Source organism: Dendrobium catenatum, unplaced genomic scaffold, assembly GCF_001605985.2.
Source record: "Dendrobium catenatum unplaced genomic scaffold, ASM160598v2 fragScaff_scaffold_1148, whole genome shotgun sequence".
NCBI lineage: Eukaryota > Viridiplantae > Streptophyta > Magnoliopsida > Asparagales > Orchidaceae > Dendrobium > Dendrobium catenatum.
In genome coordinates, this window is record NW_021319610.1 from 485,142 (window position 1) to 505,504 (window position 20,363).

At 35.8% G+C, this 20,363-nt stretch overlaps 2 protein-coding genes across 2 annotated transcripts; one reads left to right on the forward strand and one right to left on the reverse strand.

Annotated features, from left to right (window-relative positions):
• The first annotated feature begins 3,042 nt into the window (after positions 1 to 3,042).
• Positions 3,043 to 4,928, forward strand: LOC110097125 (cytochrome P450 71A1-like). The gene is made up of 3 exons (XM_020823368.2): positions 3,043 to 3,474; positions 3,590 to 4,099; positions 4,305 to 4,928. The coding sequence occupies exons 1-3, from the start codon at positions 3,043 to 3,045 to the stop codon at positions 4,926 to 4,928; spliced, it is 1,566 nt and encodes a 521-aa protein (XP_020679027.2).
• Positions 4,929 to 17,848: 12,920 nt separating this feature from the next.
• Positions 17,849 to 19,963, reverse strand: LOC110097120. Its single transcript, XM_020823362.2, has 2 exons — positions 19,277 to 19,963; positions 17,849 to 18,264 (listed from the first exon to the last, which is right to left on the reverse strand). Exons 1-2 carry the CDS (start codon positions 19,755 to 19,757, stop codon positions 18,227 to 18,229), a joined length of 519 nt encoding a protein of 172 aa, XP_020679021.1. The 5' UTR covers positions 19,758 to 19,963; the 3' UTR covers positions 17,849 to 18,226.
• Positions 19,964 to 20,363: the final 400 nt, after the last annotated feature.

The following is a 20,363-nucleotide window of genomic DNA, read 5'->3' on the forward strand; positions in this document are numbered from 1 at the left end:
TATAATTATTTTAATTAAATTAATATTTTATCTATTTAAAATTATTATTCATCAATTTTGATTTAATAAAATAGATAATTTTTATCTAATAATCAGGATTTTTGCAAGAAAATACAATCATTATTTAATAAAATTTATTAATACTCCTCTCTCACGAGAAATTATTATGTGTGGACTTCAAACTCAATTCATCATCCGGAGACTAATCAGAATGTGTCACGTCAGCAATATCGAGCACGGTACCGAGCACAGTACCGAGTGGTACCGAGCATTATATCAAGCGGGAGTGATGTGGCCAATTCTAATTGGTCTATCGACGTCAAGCCGTTTCTCTCTCCCCCATTCAGCTGTTTCTCTGTGCGCCATCCCACCTTTTCTCTCTACCCCGTTCAGCTCTCTCTCTCTCTACCGCCGCTTTCTGTTCTATTTATTTAAGGTATTCTAAATTCCCTATATTATTTAGGGCATTGATTTATTTTTAAATATATTAATAAACATGTTCTAATTTTGATAAGTAATATGCTTTGCCCTCAGACGAGCAATCCCCGCCAATTGCTGGAATCAGAGTAACAATGTTATGTATAATGTGAAATTTTTTAAATATATTTAAAAAGATGTTATTAAATTATATATATTTCTATTTAACATATAAATATCTATATTCATTTATAAAATACTTATATTTATAAAAGGAATATAAAAAAACACTAATATTTATCTATATAAAATAAAATAAAACTTTTTATTTTTATAATTTTAATGTTATATAAATTAATATAAGAAAATAAATATAGCATAGGTAGATTTAGGGAAATAATAAGGCTTTTTTTTTACATTATTACTATTTATTTATTATTAAAATAGAAGCATAATTAATAACTTTTATCCTTTCATTCATTTTCGTGTAATTCTGATTTTATATGAAAATAAATTACATTTGAATATTATAATTAAAATTATATCATAATTGTACGTTGCATCCTGGAATATTCACAGCGGTAGAGAAATATAAAGTTTAACGTCTTAACATTGTACAAAAATTCAGCGCGCAATCAGATAACAGAGAGGGTGTAGCGTTTATAAGAGACACCAGAGATTTTACATAGAAACCTCTGAAAGGGGGAAAATCACGGGGCCTGGTCTAGTTTGAATGAATCTACTATTATTTACAGTCGATTACAAATGAGGCACTTCATTGGAGGGAATGGCTTAGCTTGATATAACAGATATACATCATATAGAATGCATTACATGGTAGAAATTGGAAGAGTTAGTATTGATATGTTTGTTTAATCGGCAGGAACATAGTCGGCATGCAACGGAGGTTAGAAGAATAGTAGTCGATAGGATATAGGGGTTAGAAAGAATATTGTCTAACTGTGGAGGTCGAAAGGACCGTAGTAGGCGACGGGGTCAGAAGGACCGTAGTCGGCAAGAGATAAGGGCTAGAAAGACTGTTGTCTGGCGATGGAGTTTGGAAGGACTGTAGTAGGCTATGGAGGTCGGAATGACCATAGTCGTTAGGAGACAAGGGTTAGAATGATTGTTGTCTAACAATGGAGGTCAGAAGGATTGAAGTAAGCGATGAGGTTAGAAGGATCATAGTCGACAAGAGAAGAGGATCATAAAGGCTATTATATGGCGGTGGAGATTAGAAGGACTATAGTTGACGACGGAGGTTAGAAGGACCGTAGTCAGCAAGGAACATGGATCAAAAAGACCATTCTCTGGCAGTAGATGTCAGAAGAACCATAGTTGGTGACGGAGGTCGGAAGTATCGTAGTCGGTAGAAGATAGGGGTTAAAAAGATTATTGTCCGGGCATCAAGTGGTGGTCCGGTGACTCCAAGCTTCAGGTGGTGGTCCGGTGAAACTCTTAAAGCCAAGTGGTGGTCTGGTGGAACTCCGACGTCAAGTTGTGGTCCGATGGAACTCTGGCATTAAGTGGTGGTCTAGCGGAACTCTGGGAGTCAGTTGGTGGCTTGGTGGAATTATGAACGTCAGGTGGTGGTCCGGCGGAACTCCGGGCATCAGGTGGTGGTCCGGTGGAACTCCGGGCATCAGGTGGTGGTCCGGTGGAACTCGAGGCCTCAAGTGGTGGTGCGAAGGAACTACGACATCGGGGGGTGGTCCGGTGACACTTCGGGCCTCAAGTGGTGGTCAGTCGGAACTCCGGTGTTAGGTGGTGGTCCTCCAAAACTCCAGACCTCAAGTGATTATCTGGTTGAAGGTCGGGCCTCAAGTGGTAGTCCGATGAAACCTAGGCGTCAGACGATGGTCCATCCGAACTCTGGGAGGTGGTCGAGGAGGAGCAAGGAGCCAAGAGCGATCTCCAATCTCTCTCTAGTTTGTTTCATTTGACTTGGGGCCCCTTTTTAAAAGGAAGGAGATATCTATTTATAAATTTCTTAGAGTTGCATGGCCCATAAAAAGGAGGAATATCAAGGGTAAATGGGGAGTGATTTGGATGGACGGCCAATGTTGAATTCCTTGATCGTTGACCATTCATTAGACATTTCAAGGTCTTAATTATGTCGGAATTCCTCGATCTTGGGCTCATTCGATTTGTCTCGTCGAGCTGCTCGATTTGACTATAAGCATGTCTAGTTTGAAGATCATTTGGTAATCCAAATTATGGTTTGAACCTTCCAACAGCACTTCGGGTCCTTGATTTGATCTTATTTGGGCTCGGATTGAATCAAATTTGGTGTCTGGGTGTTCATATTTCCGAGATGTTCAGTTTGACAATAAATTTGCTAAAATACAATATAAGTTTGGATGGTCCCAGTTTTAATTTCGAAAGTTTTCGACTTGATTTTTCCTTGAGATTCGTACTCGACCGATCAAGATAATTTTTTAAGGATGTATGAGTAATTAATAAATTAAAATTTTTAAAATTCATTTTAAGATAAATACAATTTAAGTTGAAAAAACCTTTTTTTTTCTTTATTGAAACTGTCATGTAAATTTTCGGCAACAATAGCTATCTCAAAGCTTGAAAACAGTTGTTTGTTCTAAAATACATATAAAGATGGAGGCTCACATGGCGCTGCTATTGATCCCCTTCATTCTATTCCTCCTCCACACACTAAGCGCCACTCTTCGTCGAAAACGCAAGTTGAATTCTCGCCGCCGGAGACTCCCTCCGGGCCCACCGTCACTCCCCTTCATCGGCCACCTACACGAGTTCATCGGCGAACTCCCCCAATTCACTCTGCGCAAACTATCTTATAAGTATGGTCCCCTCATCCACGTCAAGCTCGGCCAAGTCTCCACTATCATCGCGTCCTCGCCGGAGACAGCCGCCGAGATCCTGAAGACGCAGGATATTGTCTTCTGCGGCCGCCCTTTCTTCGCCAGCACGGACCGGTTCTCTTACGGCGGCCTCGACATCGCCTTCACACCTTACAACGATCACTGGCGCCGCATCCGAAGGTTTACCAACGCAGAGGTCTTCAGCGCTGCGAGAGTGCAGGTCATTACTTTTTTTTTATGATAAATTTTAAATTCGTTGGATTTAAAAAAATTAAATTTTAAATTTCATAGAGTTCAATTTCCTAATTTTGTTTTCATCTTCGACGGACCAACAGGCCTTCAAAGCCATTCGTGAAGAAGAGGTGGGAGCTCTGCTTAAAACCATATCGTCGGCGTCGGCCAACGGCGAAGCCTTCAACTTGACCACGATGCTGCTCTGCCTTTTCAACAATTTGATATACAGGCTGGTCTTTGGAAAGCGGATATCGGCAGTCGCCGGCGACTGTGGAAGGACTCAGCACCATGAAATGATAATGGAAGCAGTCGCCTTCACTACGGAGTTATGTGTGGGTGATTTTTTCCCTTCCTTGGCTTGGTTAGATGGGCTGACGGGCTGGCGAGGGAGGCTGGAGAAGATATTTCATACCATGGATCGGGTCTTTGAACGGGAGATAGAGGAAAGGATGAAAAGAAGAAGATGCCAAGAGGAGAAGAAGAGTAGTACGGGAGAAGATACCATTAATGAAGATGTTTGCTTCCTTGATATACTACTTAAAAGCCAAGAGGAAATGGATGATTCTTTAGGGCTTCTGCTCACTAGAAATGTGATCAAAGCTGTTGTAATGGTTAGTATCATTTCTTCTCATTATTTAAAGTTCATTACTGTTTCTTAAAGCATCTTTTTAATAAAAATTTAAAAAAATTTAACTAAAAAATTACTATTCTAAGAGAGAGTGCACATTTAACATTCAATTCTTATGAATTTATTCATTATTTTTTATAAAGTTTTAGGATATAAATTCTATCAAAAAATATATATGGAAATTGCAGGACATGTTTCTGGCGGGTACTGATTCACCTGCAATAATCATGGAGTGGGCTATGGCGGAGCTGATCAAGAACCCTAAATCTATGCGCAAAGCACAAGAAGAGGTTCGTCGAGTAGTCAAAGGTAAAGGTAAGGTCGAAGAGGAAGACCTTCAACACCTACCCTATCTACACAATGTATTTAAAGAGACCCTCCGCCTTCACCCTTCTGGTCCATTACTTCTACCACGTGAAAGCACCAAAGACACGAAGATCAATGGTTATGATATTCCGGCCAAAACAAGGATCTTTGTGAATGCTTGGGCTCTCGCAAGGGATCCAAACTCTTGGGGTGAGGACGCCGAGACATTTCAGCCTGAGCGATTCGATAAGTGTGGCGGTGTTGACTTCAAAGGGCATCATTTGGAGCTCATACCATTTGGTGCAGGGCGAAGGACTTGTCCTGGAATGGCATTTGGTGTGGCTGGGGTTGAGCTCGCTCTTGCTAATGTTTTATATGGATTTGATTGGGAGTTGCCGAGCGGAGTGAATAGGGAAGAGATGGACATGACTGAGAGCTTCAGAATGGTGAGTCACAAGAAGGTGCCTATTATTGTGGTGGCTACTCCAGTGACTGATTTCACTTGATTTTCTAGGGTTTTTGCTTCAAGAATATGGAAGGGATAAAATTAGGGAAATGTGTCACTGACCAGCTATATTAGCATATTTAGTGTTGCTTTAATAAGTAAGAGAAGTGGCCTCTGAATTTGGATTAATTATCTTGTGCGGATGTCAAATGCAGTCTAGGGATCAATCAGAATACGCCACGTCACCACTTCGCTTGGTACCGCTGCTCGGTACCGCTCGGTACGATGGCTCGGTAGCACTGACGTGACATTTTGGTTGGTCTCTAGATGACGTACTACGTCCCCGGCCTCTGCACAGAATAATTTCTCCTGAATTTGAATAGGTTTTCTTACGTGTGTTTGGAAGTATTATACGAAGAAATAAAATAAAATTTGTAGATGGTTTGACTCATTGGATATGCATGCATGATTATATGGAAAGCTAATACTTTTTTTACTAATAGAAAAACATAGAGCAAATACCTTAAGAAAAGAAAGAGCTTAACAAAATATTACCATAAAATGAAAAATAAATAAATAAAAAACACACACATTCATATACTATAAAATCTTATTGCATAGGGAAAAAAAAGCTGCATTTTGATGTCATGATGAAATTCGAGTTATGATGAAACACTAATCTCAATGAAAAAATTAAGAATTATGAGGAATGTTTTGATGCCAACTCCATTAAAATACCCCGATGTAATTAATAAGTTTCTATTGATAAAAGATCCTTCAACACAATAATAAATGGGGGTTATTAAAAAAGACAACTAATTTTATGAAATCAAAATAGATGCCACTTAAATTATGTAAAGAATAAAGTTGACATAGTGGTTGGGGGTCTTAATTTTTTATGCCCATCTTTAAACATAATAATTTTTTTATTTCTACTAAATTACACTTAAATGTATTAAGAGATCCATTAATTCAAATATTATGAAATGAAAGATTTACCAGGATATATGAAAGTTTTGCTGCAATGACTCAGATTTTCTGTGGTTTTTTTTCTTAGAATGTGATGAATATATGACATCTTTCTACCTGTTGCTTCTTTACCTTTCCTACTTTTTCCAGGGCAGTGATGGACCGGTCAATTTGATTGGGAGGGAATTAGGAAGTTACATAATCAAAAAAGAACTATTTAGAAAGGTTGCTAATCAAAGAGGACTTGTTTATAAAATCTTTTAGTTACAATTGGGAGGAAATTATTTAAGCCAATAGATCTAATTTGAATTCAAAATCTAAGAGGGGTCATTTAAAAAAAAAGTACAAGGAATTAATGGAGGATTGTTTAGAAAAATTTTAACTATAATTGAGAGGAAATCAATTAGAAAAATAATATTAATTTGAATTCAAATCTGAGAGGGATTTAGTTAGGGAAAGGGGATTAATTTGGGAGGGAATTATGGGATCTTATTCAAGGCTAACTATGGGGTAATTTGGTTATGTTTTGGAGTGTGTTAATTAAATTTAGTTTATTCTTAAGTTACTTGGCCTCTAGCCGGCGACTAGGAATTTGGGTGTGAAACCCCTTAAGTAAAAAAACTAAACTCTCAAATTAACATTGAGGTGTCTTTTGGTGTAACGGTTGAAATTTTATTAAAAAATTGCTACTTGGATAGGTGACCAACTGTGAAGTTGCACCAACAAGACAAAACCGTGAGACACTTACGTCAATGCGAATAATATCTCAATAGTTAAGAGTTTGGGCTATTACATTGGGAGAGTCAGATCCTCCTCTCCAATTGAGGATCCAATTATATCTTGCATTTCTATTTATAGTTCTTTCAAGAAAAATTATTTTGTAACGTTCTTCTTTTTAATTTTTTATATTTTATCCATTGATTTATGTGAAAGGTGCATCCATTTCCTATCAAATTGGTATCAAAACCTAGATCGGGTACCTATGGCGAGAAGAAAGTCATAAGTGTTGGAATCGTAGATCAAACAATTGAAATATGATTCGTAAATATCTCAGATTTTGAAAAGTAATTTTTAGCCATCTATGAGAAGATCAATGGGAAGTTTGCCATCATTGAGGAGATGCTTAGGAAGGTGTTCGATTTCCAAACCTAAATGGTGTTGTTGAAGTCGAGGGAAGCCACTGTTAGTCAAGGAAGTGGGGAAAAACCTGATCTGATAAGTAGAGGGAAAAATTAGGAGGTGAAAATATTAGGGAAAGAATAGGAGATGCTACATTTTGAGCAATTTTTTAGGAGGGGAAAGGGTCAAGGACTAGAATTTTTGGTGGAGTTGTAAAGTTTGGAAGGAGAAAAAAATATGGAGAAGATAGAAGATACCTTCATCCATGATTCAGCCCTATAACAGTATATAGGGGTATTCCAGCCAGTTTAGTGGTTGCCTCCTCCTTGGGAATGCGAGCAAGCTAACATCTTGAAGGAAGGAGTCTCACTTATCAGTATTTGTCTGAGTTGTCATACCCAAATTACGAATGAAGATATTAAGAAATTAGTCAAGGAGATGCTCGATGCAGGGATCATTCAACCCGGTGTTAGTCTACTTTTTCAGTCTAGTGCTATTTAGAGTTGTCAAAATTGGATTTGGGTCAAATTTGGGTCTTTCCCAAAAATGACTCTGTAATATTAATTTGACCTGAACTGAATGTGACCTTCCTCGAGTCCGGGTTGTCACGCCCCAAGATCTAACTTGGAAAGAATGTCAATCAATTTCTCAAAACAATTTACCAGAGTTATCTAAAACCTTCAATTAAACAGTCTATCAAACATCTATGAAATGTAAAATATCAATATACAAGTCGATTCATCTCAAAAGGTCATGTACAATACTCAGGAACTACACTACAATCACTAGTACTGAAATCTATCCTGAGTACAAAAGAATCAAAATCAGCAAAGACAAAAACCTTTCCCTTTCTTTTCCTCTCTTTCTCTCTCTACAAAATATCTGATTTTATAAAATGATTTTCTCTCTCCTCAAAACGAGCTGATTTTTTTATATCATTAGGCTGATCGGCCCGGCCGATCGCCAAATTGTCCCGGGACGATCAGACCAAAATCGATCGTCCTGGACGGTTCCCAGAACTAGTTTCAGGACGATATTTTGAACAGTGCAGATCGGCCTGGCCGATCTCACTATCGTCCCGGACGATTCTGGGAGGAAAATCCAAGCCATAGAGGAACAGTAAGGGAACGAGGTCTCACACGGGTTGACCCGACACGACCCAAAGTCTAGCCAATGCGGGATGGAGGAAACGGTTATTTTTGACGTTCAAAGGTTGCGACTATGGCGGAAAAGGTGAATGGTGGAGACGGCGAAGGCTGCGGTAGAGGCTATGTCGTTAGTCCGGTTGAGGCTGCGGCGGACGGTGCTATCGAGGATTGATCCTCCGGCTAGGCAAGTTGCAACAACCTCCGGCTGAGGGAATGTAGATGGTGAATGGCATGTGGATGGGCTGATGAGACGTGATGACGGGCTAACACCGTGATGCGGATGGCGGACGAGCTGACGTGACTCGAGACTTAACGCTTATGGCTGACAGTCTGAGTTGACGAGACTCAATTTATGGGTCAGTTCGGGATAGCTTCGGGTTAGCGAATTTACTTGATCCCAACCCAATTTTTTAAAAGGGTTGAATCCTGGAACCCGAACCTAACCCGTTTGTGTAACAAGTTAACCCTAACAAAAAATGTTTGGGTCAAGTTCGAGTCGAGTTTTCAAGTTGTGTCAAATATTGACATTCCTAGTGCTATTAGTCAAGTGCTTCAGTGGCAATTTTCTTCATTCCATCTTAAGGATAAGGTGACACTTTGGGAGGGGAGTATTAATGGACCGACATATTTGATTGATACAAAATTAAGAAGTTCCTAATCAAGAGAGTTGTTTATGAAGATTCTTAATCAAAGGAGAATTGTTTATGAATATTTTAATTAAAATTGGGAAGGAATTATTTAGGGCAACAAATATAATTTGAATTTCAAAATCTAAGAGGAAATTATTTAGGGAAGAGGAGGAATTAAGAGAGATTATTTAGGAAAGTTTTAATTATAATTTGAAGGGAATTATTTTGAGTAATAATTCAAAATTGACATGAATTTAAGTAGGAAAAGAGGGCTCACTTAGGAGGGAATTATGGGAGCCTATTTAAGTCTAACAATAGGATGACTTTAGATTTATATTTTGGGAGTTTGCTGAATTTAATTTATTCTTAGGTTATTTAGACTCTAGCAGGCGGCTAGGGATTTGGGAGAGCCAGATCTTCCTCTCCACTTTTATATTGCGTTTCTTTTTATAGTTCTTTCAATAAAAATTATTTTAGGGCATTTTAGATCTTCTTCGTAAATTCTCGTGTTTCATCCACTAATTTTTGTGAAAAGTGCATCCATTTCCTATCAGACAGACTATGGGCAATCAAGGAAGCGTGTGAATGGCTATGTTATGCTTCGTTTGGGTTGCTTTTTTTCCAGTTGCTTTCTAAAATAATTTTTTAGTATAAAAATTTCAAGTTTCAAAAATTTTTGTACTATAAGAAATTGCTTTAGAATGCACAAAGAAAGCTGCCTCAAATGAAGCCTTATTGTGTCATGTTGAATGGGTGACGCTATTGACATTCTGAATTTAGTTTTGCAAATGTGCTATGATTGAGGATTGTGGTTTATGATACAGATCTTATTATCTTATTCTTCACACTACCAAAAAATTGGGTTTTCGCAGCACAATTTTTAACTTTTCCCAGCGGTTAAACCCGCCACTATTTTCTTTACAGCGGTTCTAGAATCGCTACATAACCGCTGTGTTTGCAATGCACTGCAACGGCATTCCGCAGCGGTTCGACGATCGACGGGGAAGGTTTTTACGGAATGCATATTTTCGCAGTGGTTATAGCCGCTGCAAATATACAGAATTGCGTCGGTTATAACTGCGACAAATATGAGCAAAAGCGACCGATTGCAAGATTTGTGGTCGTTTTCTGGGCTCTAGTGGCGGTTATAACCGCCACTAAAGTCCATAATTTTTTTAAAAAAAATTGTGAAACCTGACCGTTCACCCTAGAGCTAGATAAGTTGGTTAGCCAACTGTGCCACAGAAATATATCAAATCAGAGACATTCACTAAATCAAAACATAAAACCAATATAAACAGGAGTTGTCGCTAAAACAAAAACACAAGTTTAATTATAGAGATTCACAACAACAATAGAACATTGAAAAATATATTTGAATCACATGACTAGAACAATATATTTGAGTCACTTCCTCATTTGGAAATGAAACCAGCTCATCATTATCGCTGCGATAGGGCTTGTTTTTTTGTAGTGTCATTTGGGTTGTCTATTAGGTCTTTATCCGATTATAATTACTCTTTTAAGTTAATATATGAAATAGGCTGCCCTCAATTTAGAAAAAAACACTTGAAAGCCCTTCCTTGAGGAAAAAAGAAAGAAATATTTTGTTTATTACTTCGAATAGTTGACATTGTGAACTCTGGCTATTAAAAGAACTCACGTATGAACCCAAAATTGGCAAAGCCAGCCGACCACATACCACCATACCAATCATAGCAAAATAAAAGAACTCACGTTTAAGATACCGAAAACTTCACTGTGATCTTCTTGGTGTTTTAATTTGACTCGTTGATTTGAATTAGGTAAGACTAGCTACATGTTTACTTTATGTGCTGATCATCTGATTAGGTTTTATTTTTACTCAGATGATGTATATGGAGGTTTAAATTCAATTTGAAGAATTTGTATGCTGCATTTGAATGCAATTTTTTTTCGTTATATATTAAGTGAAATGGCATTTGAATGCTTAAAAGCAAGTGAATATATCATCTAAAACTATCATGGAATTTGTTTATTCATTTTTTATTGATTAAGTTTGATTACTTTAACACTGTTTATAAAAAGCTTTATTATCTAAATTAATTTGTAATATTATAAATGAAATTTGAAATATCATCATCGTGTATATAGAGTTCGATCAAGAAATATTCTCAGTTCCTTGTTTGTGTTTGACGTGAAGCTCAAATCATTGATTTTGTATATCCTTTATTGTTTAAGAACCATTTACCAACTATTTGTTGAAATGCCATAATAAAATAATGTTAAGATCTTGTTTGTATCAGATATTTACGTTAAAATGTGGACGCTCCAAAGCAGTAATTGATGTATCTAACAAAGTATATTGATCTATATAAGGAGGAAGAGAGACAAAAAAAATCTAACAACTTCCCTCTAACGCCATTAGCTCTTGATAAACTTGTTAATGAACATTTTCATGATTGGTTTCTTTGCATAATAGATATAATTCGTCAAAATTGATAATATCTTTCAGAGAAGATTGTTATCTCCTTTGTATAATTGTGATATTGTTTGTCTTAAAATAAGGTGTTTTTTATTCACTCTACATAAAAAAGTTCAGTCATGCTCGGCAGCTTTACTCCTTCCCAACTTGGGCACAATAACAACACTTTCTTTTGATATATTTCAGTATACATATAGGAGAAAACTACTGCAAAATTAAGATGAGGCTAAGGTAAAGTATGTCTAATTCACAAACTATTTCATTAAATGTTTTCTTAATTTTTTTTTCTTATTTGTTCGCTCTTCACAGGAAATTATGTTTACTATATGTATCAGAACTGTGGTTTTGGAAAATTGAGATCTGAAGCTAATACAAGGTTCATATTTTGAAAAATATTACAAAGGTTTTATTATTTCCATAGACTACGAGTATATTTGTACATATTTAGTTTGAGTGTTTTGAGTTGTTTATATTTCCATACAATTTTTTGATAAAAAAAGACTTTTCGTTCAGTCAATCATCCGAATAAGTGTTAAAGAGAGATACAATTGTTGTTGATATGCTTATTCATTTGTGATAAGTTATTAACTATTGTTTTTTTAATTATCTTCAGAAACTGTAATTGTGTTCCAAAAGAATTTCACGGTTCGGTTGGTAATCTCTATGAAGTTGGTGAACAGGTATAATTCTCTTGTTTCCTCTATCTCTGTTTTTGATTATTTTCCGGCTAAAACTTCAGCTTTACTCTATCAGCCTTTGGACATTATTTCTAATGTGTCCATTTTTTGCCTAATCATAAGTATTATGATGGCTACTGTTTGTCTTGTTTGGAAGGGGTTATTGGCATTATCATGTTTTTTATTACTTGCTTCCTAACTTTTTTAGTTTTCAAGGTTTTGTTTGTAGGTCATCTGGATGGCAGCTTACTGTTTTGCAAGAATATTTGGTTGGCTTTGGACCGTTCTTCTATTTTTGGCAGGAAGTTCGAGCTGAATGGGCATCCTCGTATCTTCCTTTTTTGGGTGCTGTCCTCTTGCAGCCCTAGCTTGTTATTAGGATATTTTGTATTTTTAGTATAAGGAACCACCGGCTTTTAGGTTTTATTTTGTTTGATTTTGTAGCTCTTTTGAGCATTAGCAAGCTGGAGGTTCCTTTTAAGGACCTTGTAACCTATTTTTTGATATTAACTCGTAGGCCCCTCCTTGGGTTTTAACACAAAAAAAAAAAGTTCATGTCTATACGCAATACAATTTTGTAAGTTTATGAATAAGACAGATTAAAGTTACGTGAATGCTAAAAATTATTTAAAAAAAAAAAATCTGCTAAATTAGCAGCGGCTATAACCGATGGTAAAGACTCGTTTTGTATAATTGTGGCGGTTAAAACCGTTGCTAAAGGAAACGCTGCTAAAAGCTAGCTCTATAGCAACTGTTTATAAACTGCTGCGAAAGCCCTTTGCAGCGATAACAAATACAGCGGATATGCAGCGGTTTAGAAACCGCTGCTACGAAAATAGTAGGTGTTTTAACCGCTGCTGTAGGGTAAAAAAAGTGCTGCGAAAACTTGTTTTAATAGTAGTGTAGGAATATTGTTTTGGAATCAAAGAGCAATTCTTCAACTCCTCAGTATTTCTTACTACTTCTTAAAGCAACTTTTTAGGGTAAAAAAATAAAATTTATGTACTAAAAACCTGTTTTAAGAAACAGTAATAAAGTTGTCCCAAACGAAGCCTAAGAGTGGCTAAGGTGGGCACTAGTCATAATTAATTCAAATATCTAATTTTTATTATTACTTGTTAATCATCATATTTAAGAAGTTATTAAAGTTTAAAAATCAATAATAATTTTGTTAATTATGAATCATTATTAACACACCTAATCAACAAAACTCCACTATTCTTACCTTTTGTCATTTGCCCATTTCATGCTAGCCAAATTCATGAAACCCTCCCTTATATTGTTCGCCCATTTTAGTCCAAACAGAATTTTAAAATTCTTTTTCTGATACAATGAGAAAGCATTAGAAATAATTTAGGCTTAGTTTGGGACTATTTTTTATTACTTTTAAAATAGCTTTTCAGTATAAATATTTTTAGTTTAAAAAAAATTTATACAAAAAACTTATTTTAAAAATGGTAAGAAAGTCGTCCCAAACGAAACTTTAATATGTCTAATACCAATACTTAGATTAAAAGAGATTGGTTTTTTTTTTTTTTTTTTTTTGCAATGTAGGATTTTTTTACTTATTTTTTTTATTTACTTATATTTGTTAAAAAACCTAAAATTCCATTTTAATATATTTTAGATGATTGTTTCTCTTTAAATCCTATTTTTTTCCTACTCTATCAAAGGCTCTCTTCTCTTTTTTACTTGTTGAATTGGGCCTACTCTATAATTAAAATTCAAAGCATAATAAAGGGACTTAACTTTTTTTATTTATTATTATTAATTATTATTATTTTGGGGGGTTTGCAGCAGGTTGCCCATCTTAATAAAGGGACTTAACATTTTTTTTTTCTTTTTTTTAATAAAGGGACTTAACATAGTTGCAATCCTAGAATGTTATTAGTATTTTTTTTTTTTTTTTAATCTTAGTATAGAGGACCATCGGCTCTTAGGTTTTCTTTTAATCTTTTTTGTAGCTCTGTAGAGCAGTAGCAAGCTGAATGATATCTTTAAGGAATTTGAAATGTTTTTTACATTAACACAGTTGTTCGTGATTTCTTACAGTATTCAAGCCAACTAGTCCTGATCCATAATGTTAGTTTATCTTATAGAATTCATCTCTCTTTTTGAAATATTTAGGTCAATTAAGGCAAACTCATACACACATCATATATGGTTAGAGCTGTCAAAAATTGAGACGACACGTAATCCGACCCGAGCCCGACCTAAAATTTTCGGGTAGGACCAACCCGATTTAGAAACAGGTCGGTTTCAAGTCTACAAAACTTACTTTTTTAAATTTTCTGGTCAAGGTCGGGTTAACCTGAGAACCCAAATATTGACCCGTAAAGACCCTTGCGATCTAATTAGGGCGAGACGGCGAGCCACTTAATTTATCTATCAGTCGATATTCAGTTCTTATTACTCATAACGATTTATAATGCTCACTCATCTCCTTCTCTTCTTCGTCTAGGAATTCATCTCCTCGAATTTCTGACTTTGTCTACAGTTTCTTCTTTTCTCCTTTTTTGGCATAATGTAGCTCCAGGGTGTTAACACATACACATCTCCTCAGCCTCAAGAAGAACACTCACACCACTCACCGTTGTTTGTATCTCGTTTCTATTTTCTATTTTCCCTTTTTAAATGCTTCATATAGGAGCATCTATGGGTCGCTCCATCAATGCACGATCGACGATCGCAGCCCTCCGATCTTGGCATCAATATTAGATTTATTGCCACGGGCAAGCTTTTCAAATTATAAATTTAGTGAAAATAGAGTCTTGATCGAGCCAGATAAGCAAGACTAAACTGTTAAAAAAAATTAAAAATTACATCGCATTTTCTTATATCAAATGATTTCCTAGTTTCTATTCTAATTTCTCTTTTTTTTTATCATTTAATTACAATATATATTTTAATATCATTTTGCTCTTTTATAATAAATAGGTCAACTATAGCTCAATTAATTCTCATTTTTGCATTATAATAAAATACACATCATAACAAAATCAGAAAGTGGATAGTGGTCGGCTCCTCTTCCCTATAAATCATATAAAACAAATGAAAAGCTCCTCCTTATTAACTTCCATTGCAGCCATTTAGACTTCCACTGCAGCAGTCATGGCTGGCTTCTTCCTCAGCTGCTTCTTCTTCACCGTACTCTTCTTAACGGTCAACGGCGCCATGGCCCTGCCGGGCCAGCTTGGCCTGCTCGATCTTGGTGTTTTGTCTCCCAGTTCTTCAGCGCCGGAGGCTGCTCAGCGTGCGCCTAGACACGGGTCGAAGCTGGAGGTGGTGACCGGAGAAACCATAGCCGCCGGATTTGCGGCTGCTGTTGTGGTGGCTGTTTTTGCTTACATCTGGATCACTAGGAAAAGAAGCGCTGAGATATGCAGGTATTGACGAGTTGCTCTGCTCTTTTTAGAGATCAAATGGAGGAATCAGTGATGGAATTAGAGTTCATAAGATTAGCTTGATATTATTAGTTTGAATCTTCTAAATATTCAGTTAAAGCTTCTTTTTTTTTTCGAAAGCTATTTGAATAGATGATGACAAGTGTTCTGTAAATTGTAGTTGGAAATTTTTGCATAAAAAAATTATTAGAATGAATTTTAAAAGTTTTAATTTATTCTAAAATGTGTATAATATATGTATAATTAAAATTTTACATTCAAATATATGCCCAGTATGATCACAAGTTTCTGATAATTTTTTTTATCAGCTAAATTTTTAAAATGAGTCCAATACTTAATAAAGAGAAAAATGATGCGTATTTAATTTATTTAGGGGCTATTTATTTGCTTGCAAAATTGAGTACAGTGTTTCAAATAGAGAGATTTTGAACATAGGCATCAAATTTGAAATAAAACAAATGTAATGTAAAATTTTGATGCATTTGTATACACCATCTAAGTTTATTTTTAGTGTATATGAAATTCATCTTATTTGAACAAATTTTAAATACAACAGAAATTTATTACAATTGTAACCTCTCGCCGTCGCCAATTGCTGGCAACCGACCACCAACCACAGCCACGCGCTAGCCGCCGAACACCAGCGGCCGCAACACGCCGGCCAACAACCACCACTTGATGCAGGCACGCGACGACCGCCAACCCGACCACCCCTGATTATTGTCGCCCTGCCACCTCCACCGTTGCCCGCCACCACCACCTCTAACCACTCACCGCCTGCCATCCGCTGCCAGCCCCAACCTCCGAGAGCCTACCACCAGCATCCACCTCGCCAGCCACACCGCCACCAATGTTGGTCATCAACTACTATTTTTTTTGTATTTTACATTACATTTATTTTATTTTAAATCAAACTAAAATAAGTATTCTCATGCTTTTCTTTTACAATCATCCAAACAACTCTAAATTATTCCTTTTACACTACATTTTTTTCCCCAAGCAACTAAACAGCCCCTAGATTCATTTATTGTCAAATACTACAAGAAAAATATTTATTTGCCCATGTCATCGCAAAATGGTCTCTCTGCAAAATTGTTCATAAAGACCATTTTGCGACTAGAATAGTTGTCTCAAAATCCATAAATAAAAAGCTTGTCATAAGATATACATGACAAGAACTTTCAGTCGCGATATCTTGATGATATACAGTCATTTTTTGCTTCATTTATGGTTCATATATACTAGCTGCAATTTTAGTTCTTATCAATCAGGAGAAATTATTGTGTGCGAAATCCGAATGCAACGTCAACGGATGCACTTCGGGGCCCAGTGCATCCAGTGACATGGCGCATGGTGATTGGAATCCGAATACATTCCGATTCCACACACAATAATTTCTCCTCAACCACACAGTTCAGTTCTATAGCTATAACCCTTCCAAATCAATTCTCAATCATACAATTCAATTCATAAAAGTTTAAAATAATACTCAATTCATACAATTCTCATCCATATGGACATTTATTTTCCATTTAATCTGATTTTTAAGAAACAATAGAATTAGTTCGGTTATAAAGATAGAAATAGTTCAATGCAACTGTCATGATAATACTCCTCTTGCTGTAGTTCTCTTTAGCAAGAAAGTTAAAAAGCTCCTCATTATTGTCATCATCAATGTCGTTGTTGTCATCATCATCTTCTTCTTTGTCATCATTATATTGAACTCCGCCAAGAGCACCATTTGTTGTAGTTCTTTCAACATGAACCACACAATTTTCTAGACCTCCTATCACAAAACATACTTGCCCTTATTATTTCCTATACTTTGATCTTTATGATGTTGATAAATACCACCTCTTATCTTCATAACATGTAGCCCTTGACATATAGTTCATTTAGATTCATTTATTGTCTAACACCAAAAAAAATGCTTATTTGCAATAATCCTAGTCATCCCAAAATTGTTCACAAAGAATATTTGCGGCCTGGACATTTGAGCCAATTAAGACAGACCCACACACTTATCACATACGCAAATTTCGAACTCGAGACCTCTTGATTAGTAATCAAAGCCCACAACCAACTGACCAAGATAATCTGCGTAACTAAAATGATTGACATAAAATATATACAACACAATCTCCTCAAACTCCTCACAAAACATATTGCCCTTATTTGCTACATTTTGATCTTTGTGATATCAATAAACACTACCTTCTATCTTCATAACAACCTTCAATATCATGCATCCGTTCCTTGGCTAAGTAGCACCCACCACACCATTATTTAAAGCCACAGCCACCTCATAAATATCATCAAAAGTTATAACCCCCTCTTATATATCATATATATATAACTAAATATATATACCATATATTAATATTTCTACTTCATGCAAATTAATACTAAAAAAAATTAAATCCAATGCTCACAACAATGGCATGGACCAAAGTAGGATAAGGATGTGTGAAAGCCTCATTGAGGTCATTTTCCAATACATTTGTTTATCTTTAAGCAACAAAAAAGAACCTCACTCAAATACCAGAGCCTTGAGAGTTGAAGAGTCAAAGCAAACAAACAAATAAAACAGGATTTCTTCTACAGAATACTATCATGAAAAATTCTTGTAACTGAGCACCCCCTATGGCCCAGAAACATTTAGATATTAATTCATTACAAGATAACAAAATGCAAGAACTGTGATTCTTGCATGGCTGGCTCGGCTCCAGTAGCCCAAAACCTTGGCGATAATGGAGATGCTTCTGATTTGATCAATCAAAGATCAAGCATGTATATAAAGCAACAAATAATTAAAAAAAAAAAAAAGCAAAGCAAATTTTGAACTGTACCATTAATTATACATAAATGAAAATCACAATTTATAAAAGACACTCAAAAGAAGAATATAGAGGCCGGAAGTACAAATCTGAAGCATCTTTTCAGTCCTTATCATTCCCCCAAGAATCCTATTAGCTTCCTTCCAATCCCTGGAAAAGTATACAATTTGTTCTAGTCAGTTCAAGTTATAACAATTAATCACAAGGAATCAAGATATTGCTTTAACAGATCTTTATAACAGTAAAGCAAATATCTCATTTGATAAAAAGAACAAAGAAGAAACATAATAAAGGAGGAAATGATAGCAGCAAAGGTGACATATTACAAGGATTTCCCTACATGTCTTGTTTAGAATGATGAGATAATTAAGAATGTTTAGAACAAATTGCAATGGGCAATTGTCCAAAAGCATTGAATGCTTAGGAGATAGGAAAATCTCAAGATGTTGATTACTGGAGAAATAAAAAAGATAAAATTTCGGGTTCAGTCCATGGCAGTTAGATTCTTATATCGTCAAAAAGGAGAAGTTTGGCCTTCAAATTGGAAAAACAATCAACATGGAAGAGTATATTCACAAAATTTCTAGATGCAGGCCAGTTAAATTGTAATTTATAATCAAGCATTTTGAACTTTTTAAAATTCCCCAGGAACGAAGAATCAGGATGAACCAGCAGGCAAAAGCTAGATGAACAAGATTTCAAGCTTAAATGTATATACCCATAGAAGCATTAAAACTACCAATTTTAATTAAAGGGCGTGCAATCCAATCCGCAGAATCTTAGCTCATTCAAATCATCTAAATGGAGAAGATCGGAACTTGGAAGAAAAGAAAATTAAAAACTAGAAAGAGAGTATTTGAAATTTCCTGTAACATGCAAACGAAGATGAAACACAAAAACAGCCACTCCAGAATCACAAAATTTTTCATGAAGCAGCGATCATGATCAAACAGAGAGAAGAAACATACTAGATAAAAATGTCAAAAATTCAGATTCAAGCTTAAATTTCTAAGTTAATAGTAACATAAAAAATCCCAATTTTGACTATGGAAAATGCCACAAAATCCCTAAAAATTGGAAATTTTCCATATTAAATCTAATAAACAAGATCATCTAAGCCCTCAACAACCAATCAAAATTCAATTTTTTCCACGATACCCACCTTCACTGATCATCCGGATTAAACCTTTACCAAACTTCTCTCCTCCCACACTGCAATCCTGTGGATTCTCAAACAGCGAGAGAGACAATTGCTTATGAGCAACACCCATATCAAACAAAATAACTCCCGATGAAGGATCAGCAACTAATATCTCTTTAACCGGTAGCCATAGAAAGAGCTCCTCCTGCGAAAGACCCACCAAACCCCTCAACCCACCATAGCTCAAATTACCCCTCACCGTCTCGTTGAAGAAGACCATTCCATCGTACTTGGCATAGCACGGACGGTCAAGATGAGCTTCCAAGACACCAGTTTCCAGATCCAGATTGTAGGACGACACCGCAGTGGGGAGAAGACCCGCCGGTAGGCCGTGATCGCGTAGTAGTTCATGGATCGATCCGCCGCCAGCGGCAGGTACAGAGATGAAGAGAACAAACCCTAGAAACCCAAAAAGGATTTGAAAAAAATAGGGTTTTGCCATTGGCGAGGCACAGACGATAGAGGAAGGAGAGAGAGAGAGAGAAGGTTTAAGGAGGGTTTTGATGTGATCGATAAAATAAAGATTGGCGAATTGCGTGCGAGGAGATTGGGGAACGAGGGCAGGGTTTTCTTTCTCCTTTTTGGCGTGATTGCTCTCCTTTTTTATTCTGCCGTTCTTTAGTGGTATCCAACTATGGATTGTGGACAGTGTGAACTAAGGAAAACAAAAATGGAGTTAATTTTTAAACTTTTGAAAAAATTGGCGGCTCAATGATATTTTTTTATTTAATTATTTGTGGAAAAAAAAATTATGTGCCTAATTTAGGATTAATTTGAAACAATTTTTTAATCACTTTTTAAAACAAAATTTTCAAGAAACAATAAAAAAATCATCCCAAACGAAGCCTTAATCTATTGATTGAAAATTTTGACTATTAATTAAAAAATTTTGACTTTAAAATTTAATATATGATATATATATTAATTTATCTTAATTGATCGAAATGTTAAAAAACATTTATATAATTTATGTGAATAGACTTTTTCAGAGAATGTCTATAATATCTTTTAATACAAACAAAAATATGTTATGTTTCAATATGGAAGT

What these genes read in the sequence shown, in the direction of transcription:
- LOC110097125 (XM_020823368.2), top strand. Translation starts at nt 3,043, where the DNA reads ATGGCGCTGCTATTGATCCCCTTCATTCTATTCCTCCTCCACACACTA. An exon ending in TCAGCGCTGCGAGAGTGCAG is followed by an intron (nt 3,475 to 3,589) that starts GTCATTACTTTT and finishes ACGGACCAACAG; the next exon opens with GCCTTCAAAGCCATTCGTGA. An exon ending in TGATCAAAGCTGTTGTAATG is followed by an intron (nt 4,100 to 4,304) that starts GTTAGTATCATT and finishes TGGAAATTGCAG; the next exon opens with GACATGTTTCTGGCGGGTAC.
- LOC110097120 (XM_020823362.2), bottom strand. Translation starts at nt 19,757, where the DNA reads ATGGCAAAACCCTATTTTTTTCAAATCCTTTTTGGGTTTCTAGGGTTT. An exon ending in AATCCGGATGATCAGTGAAG is followed by an intron (nt 18,265 to 19,276) that starts GTGGGTATCGTG and finishes ATACTTTTCCAG; the next exon opens with GGATTGGAAGGAAGCTAATA.